At 33.8% G+C, this 6,073-nt stretch overlaps 2 protein-coding genes across 2 annotated transcripts; one reads left to right on the plus strand and one right to left on the minus strand.

The window, feature by feature from the left end:
* Window positions 1-1,249: 1,249 nt before the first annotated feature.
* Window positions 1,250-1,690, minus strand: LOC113324711. Its single transcript, XM_026573004.1, has one exon. The coding sequence runs from the start codon at window positions 1,688-1,690 to the stop codon at window positions 1,250-1,252; it is 441 nt and encodes a 146-aa protein (XP_026428789.1).
* A 341-nt stretch (window positions 1,691-2,031) lies between these two features.
* Window positions 2,032-2,439, plus strand: LOC113321652 (transcription initiation factor TFIID subunit 13-like). The gene has a single exon (XM_026569562.1). The coding sequence runs from the start codon at window positions 2,032-2,034 to the stop codon at window positions 2,425-2,427; it is 396 nt and encodes a 131-aa protein (XP_026425347.1). The 3' UTR covers window positions 2,428-2,439.
* Window positions 2,440-6,073: the final 3,634 nt, after the last annotated feature.

Below are 6,073 nucleotides of genomic sequence, written 5' to 3' on the forward strand. Positions count from 1 at the left end.
ATTATATTGAAGAAATATTATAGATTAATTGGTAAGATCCTACAATATCTGTGATGTAATACGTTTTCTAATTTTCATATCATTGATTCTAACAGATATGTAAGCAGTGCAACAGATATATACTCGAATTTGTAAGCAACAAATATATACTCGATTTTGTTAGCAGTCCAGCGGATATGTATTCTGTTTGTAAGCAGTCGGCAGATATGTACTCAGATTTGTAAGGCGTGTAGCAGATATGTACTCAAATTTGTAAGCAGTGTACGTAGCCGATATGTACTCGAATTTGTAAACAGTGTAGCAGATATGTATTCGATATAATGAGCATGTAGACACACAAGTTTGGTAGTAGGAGGTATTATGGTTATTTCGATGTTTTAATTAATTTTGGACCTCCAGATAAAATAAAACTCCGGTTGGACCCTACAACTATATGTGCTTTGGACCAACCAACAAATATCCCTTACTGATTTGGCTAGTTTGGATTTAAAGGCCCAAGTCTTTTACCCTCTTAACTTCTATGTTAATTTATAACGATTTCCGATCTTTAAAACATGAGCATTGATAGACACACCGAATTTAGGGACCGTGGAATACACTTCGGAGAAATCAATGGTCTCCAGCAGCTTCTCAGCATTGGGATTAGAACCGTGGAAAATGGGTCCACTACTCTTTGTCTCTATGGTGCATCTTCGGTGCTTAATCGGAAGTGTATCAATCATTTTCGTTAAAACATTGTTTCTTCTGACAGGCATAATATTCCTGAGATTTCACACCATAAAAAATAAAGAAAATAAACATGTCTCTCGGATGATGATGTGTCCAAATTTTATTGGTTTCGGAGTTTTGACTACAGTTTTACATACAAAAGCAGAAGTCCAGAAATATATTTCTAGCCGCAGGGGTCAATTGGATGGACGCTCTTAGAAGTTAGAACGCTATGGTGAAGATGGTCACTGAAACTCAAAATAATTCTTTTCAATTTATTATTATGATTTTTTTAAAAGCATATTTATTCTGAAAATAGGAATAACCAAAATAAAAATGCTTCAAAAAAAAAGAAAAAAAAAAGAATATCCAAATACTAATATTGCAGATTATATTTTTTGGTTTGAAACAGATCAACACCTTAAAATAAATTTTACGTGCCAACAAAATAAACAAATAAATAAAAAAGTCACCCCGGTGAATATATAATCTATGGAGCAACAACAGCTGACTGGCGATGGTGCAGAAAATTCAGTTTTGCTCAATCTTCGTATCGTCCATCAGTGGATACTTGTGGCAGTACAAAGATGCTACTCCATACGAATGGTCGTCTGAACGAACAAGTTGCACCTGGTTGACGATGGTGCACAAAATAGAGTTTTCCTCTATCCTTGATCGGAATGTTTCTGATTTTATCTTTATTGTCTATCAGTTTATATTCCTTGCACACCGATTCGTCGTCTATGATCTCATAATCCTTATACACCAAACAGAAGTAGTTCCATACCAGAGGCCAACTTACTCCTTTATCTGCAAAAACATTCTGTACAGCTTTCTTAACCTTCCTTAGAGTTGCGTTTCTCCCGACTTGAATATTGTACTCATCACCATCCAACTTCACTATTGTTAAATTCACAACCAAAGGCAGCTTTTCGGATGCAGCTGATCGTGAAAGAACGGGATTCTTCTTAGCGAATTTCATTCTCTCTACTTGATAGTTCTCAATTATATATGCTGAGTTCACAGTGTTGTCGCTTACAGATTTTTACCGAATAGATAGATTGTCTATGAATTGTGTGCTTCTTAGAGAGCTATGACATCCTTATATAGGCAGCTTTTCCGTGAGATATCCGGATTCAGGGTTCTGATGGGAATCGGTCTACCAATTCCGTTTGGTAATATGAAACACTGTTTATTGTCCCACATCGTTGACGACCGCAAACTTTATCAAATCCAGGGTCCTATAAAAGAGTTTTAACTGCTCAAATATTTAGCGTCTGGTTTAAACCCCAAGTATTCTTGCAGCTTTTTGATTCCTGAAACATGAGTAATTCATCAATTGCTCCTTCTGCTTCATCCTCGAAAGTGAAAGTTGCAACTGCAGCTCCTTGCGATACTTCTTTGAAGCGGAAAAGAGGAATGTTCCAGAAAGATTTGCAACATATAATGTATGGATATGGTGATGACGCAAATTCGCTTCCAGAAACAGTCGCTCTTTTGGAGGACATTGTTGTTGAGTACGTCACAGATTTGGTTCATAAAACGCAAGATGTTGCAACCGATAGAGGTAAGCTCTTGACTGATGACTTTCTACATATGATTCGCAAGGATATGCCAAAGCTTCACAGATGTCATCAATTGTTGTCTATGAACGAGGAGCTAAAGCAAGCTAGGAAAGCTTTCGAGGTTGACGAAGAGAAGCTTGCATCAACAGATTAATAATGGCCGAGAACCACGCATGCATGCCTGTAAAAAAATAGAAAAATATTGGTTGCTGATTCTCCCTGACTTTTTTATTTTTAGATAATTTTTTCATTGGAGAAGTTTAAATCGTTATTTTTATGAAAATAAATTTCCAGAATTTCAATATATATCAGAAGCCTTTTTTAAGTTTGCAAATTTACCAAGCCAGTCAGGTTGCACTCGTATCAAAACACGCGTTGAGAAAGGAATAGTAATAAACCAGGTTCAATTGACCCATTATTAAATCCTTGTTTGATATTTATTCATATATTGGACTTGTTTGGTGTAATTTACTATTATCAACATATGATTATAGATAATCATGAATAGATAAATGATTTTGATATAATCGTTTCTGTGATAAATTTTCACAAACATTATTTTTAAATAATTGATTATCTCAAAAAAGCACTCTTAAGAGGAGAGAAAAGAACAAGGACTTAAGATAATATGCTATTGTTTTTGTCTCTCTATCAATAATTTATAGAAAATAAGAAGAAAAAACCAAAATTAGCTTTATTGAAAAAATAATTGATTATAATAATTCTTAAAAACAAGTTCTATTTATAATTATAACATATTTTCTCAATTATGATTCAAATAATCAATTATTATAAATTTTAATAAACACTCATAATTGATTATCAGGCTCATAATCAATTGTAATAATTGTTATTAAACAACCCCATTGGCCTTGTTTGGTAAAATTTATAATTATCTGTTTAGGATTATCTAAATTGATAAATGATTTTGATATAGTCGTTTTAAAAATAAATTTTTCCAAACACTTTTTTCAGATAATTGATTATCTTTGAATGATGATCTCAAAAAGGAGAGGAAAGAACAATAATTTAGGATATTTTTTTAGTCATGTGTTGTCTTTTTGTCTCTCACTTGATAGTTTAGAGAAAATAAGAAGAGAAAATTCAATTTGAGTTCCTTAGGAAAAATAATTGATTATAATAAATTTTTAAACAACTTTTTCTGTTTATGGAAATAATAGATTTTTTCAATTATGATTAAAATAAACAATTATTATAATGGTTACCAAACGCATATAGAATCAATTATAATCTGCATAATGGATTATAAGCTGATAATCAATTAAAATAATAGTTACCAAACAACCTCATTGATTGTTTAATTTTGTGATGTCACTGTTATGATTATAATAATGGCTAGATAATTGATTATAAGCTCATAATCAATTATAATGGTGGTTATCAAACAACCCTATTAATTATCAGAAATCATGGGAATGCCAACGTTCTTAAAACCGGTCCGGATATCGAACCGGTAAAATTACTGGGTCAAGGGTCATTGGTTCAACTAGTGGTCAAACCCGAGTTCACTGGGTCATTTGTATCTATGCTTATTGCGCAGATGAAACGTTATGGAACAGTAATGGTCTTACGTAGACGAGTGTCACAAATGGACTATATTAGCGTTGGCCCCAGTTATATTAACTTTATGTATCTTACAAAAACAAATGTGTTTTGCCCAATCTAACGGTTTTGAAATGCCGTTTTCCAGCAATTGGTGGTTCATATTATTTTTAAAATGTAGGAAAGTGAGGAAGATAAATCGCGGCTGAAAATCCATCGGTCTTCCACGCCATCATCCAACGTCTCAGATTCCATGTCTTAATTTCTTCTCTTCATTTCCATCAGTTATTCCTAGGTGTTTCATCCGTAACGGGATGACAACCATGATTCCCTTTAATTCAAACCAGAATTATTGTTCATATGTTACCCATTAACAACACCGTTATCAATTGTTTTACATATATAAACCTCTAAAAATTATATTGCACGGGTACCCAGTGGTTTCAAGTCTCTTTTTTCTCTATCAAGATTTGTTCATGTAAGTTTCCGTGATTTTGGTATTTTTCTAGGGAAATCTTTTTGATTTTAATATTGTTATTACTATCCTGTTAACCCAGCTCTAAGTTATGGGTTTATAATTAACAGCTGATTTTTGTTTTTAGTTTTTGGTTTATACATCATCACTGGAAAATTGATTTGAAAGTCATAATCACCGGAAAATTAATTATCTATCACTTGGTTGCTGTGAATTTTCAGAGATTAGATATGATTCGAACCACCGAGTTGATCAAATAACTTATGCCCGCATCAGTGGGATGAACTTGAGCAAATAAATTTTTGGGGTGACTAAAGGGTTGCAAAAAGTTTGAAAACCATCATGTTGCTGATGCTTCAAGGACCAGAAAATATAGTCGCGAACCTGCCTTAAAAAATATTCCTATAAATCGGAAAATTCTTTATATTTATCTACATATTTTGAATGTAAAATTGTGACATAAAATTGCATTTGTTCTTGATTTACAACTCAAAAGGAGTTGATTGTCGAGCATCAAGGAACGATGCTCAGTTTTGTGTAACAAGTTTCAATAAAGGTAGCACCATAGATTTTGGATCAAATATATGTTATGAGTCCTTTGTCAGGAGGTTTACAGCTGCTTTAAACTGTATGTTCTCTTATATACTTTAGCTCTTTTATCTTTTATGTAGAAATAAGATCTTTGGTTGTAGTGAGGAGGCTTAGCAATCCAATGAAAATTCCTTCTAATCCATGTTGAGATTTTGCTCGAGTAGGATTTTTTTTTTTTGTGATAAATCCTCATTTGTTGTTTATAGGAATTTTGTGATTCAATGTGGTGACCCTTCTGGGACTGGAAAAGGAGGTAACTCCATTTGGGATAAACCTTTAGCTGATGAGGTTAAATCAAAATTTCTTCACTCAGGAAGGGGTATTGTCAGCATAGCAAACAGCGGCCTGCATATTAATGGCTCCAATTTTTTTTATACAATACAAGTCTGCAAATCATCTGAACTATTAACATTCTACTTTGGGGGGAGTTTTGGGTGGATTGACTACCCTTGGAAGATGGAGAAGGTTCATGTTGATGACAGTGACCGACCTTTGGTAAGTCTGCCCTACTTTGATGAATGAATGATAGATTCTGACTTACTAAAAGTAAGTTGTTTACTGTTGAGAGTTAACGTGTGATCTCCTAGAATGCATTATCATAACAAGCATTTTAGGAAGAATTGTCTAACTGAATGATTTTCCATTTCAATACAGGATCCAGGATAGTGGTTGTTATTACGAGATGTTATGCAGATGCATAATCTGTTATGCAGATGTATCATATCTGTTATGCAGATGCATAACCTGTTATGCAGATGTACCATATTTGTTGCTATATTTGTACATTACTTGGCTTGTACACCAAGTTATTTCCTTCCTGTTTTATCTCTGGTTCTTGTATATAAGACCAGGCACATGTATATTTCGTTTGTACCTTTTACCTTAATCTAATATACCATGACAATTTCTGTCATGGTATCAGAGCCAGACCCCTCTCAACGCACCCATGTCCATCCGTGTGTCCGTGGTTTCCGTACCACCCATCAGTGTAGCCCAGTCAGCGGCATAACCTGTTATGCAGATGTACCATATCTGTTATGCAGATGCATAACCTGTTATGCAGATGTGCCATATTTGTTGCTATATTTGTACATTACTTGGCTTGTACACCAAGTTATTTCCTTCTTGTTTTATCTCTGGTTCTTGTATATAAGACCAGGCACATGTATAT

Source organism: Papaver somniferum, chromosome 11, assembly GCF_003573695.1.
Source record: "Papaver somniferum cultivar HN1 chromosome 11, ASM357369v1, whole genome shotgun sequence".
NCBI classification, from domain to species: Eukaryota; Viridiplantae; Streptophyta; class Magnoliopsida; order Ranunculales; family Papaveraceae; genus Papaver; species Papaver somniferum.

Bases quoted from the DNA above. Each gene is read 5' to 3' on its own strand.
- LOC113324711 (XM_026573004.1), bottom strand. From the start codon at position 1,690: ATGAAATTCGCTAAGAAGAATCCCGTTCTTTCACGATCAGCTGCATCC.
- LOC113321652 (XM_026569562.1), top strand. From the start codon at position 2,032: ATGAGTAATTCATCAATTGCTCCTTCTGCTTCATCCTCGAAAGTGAAA.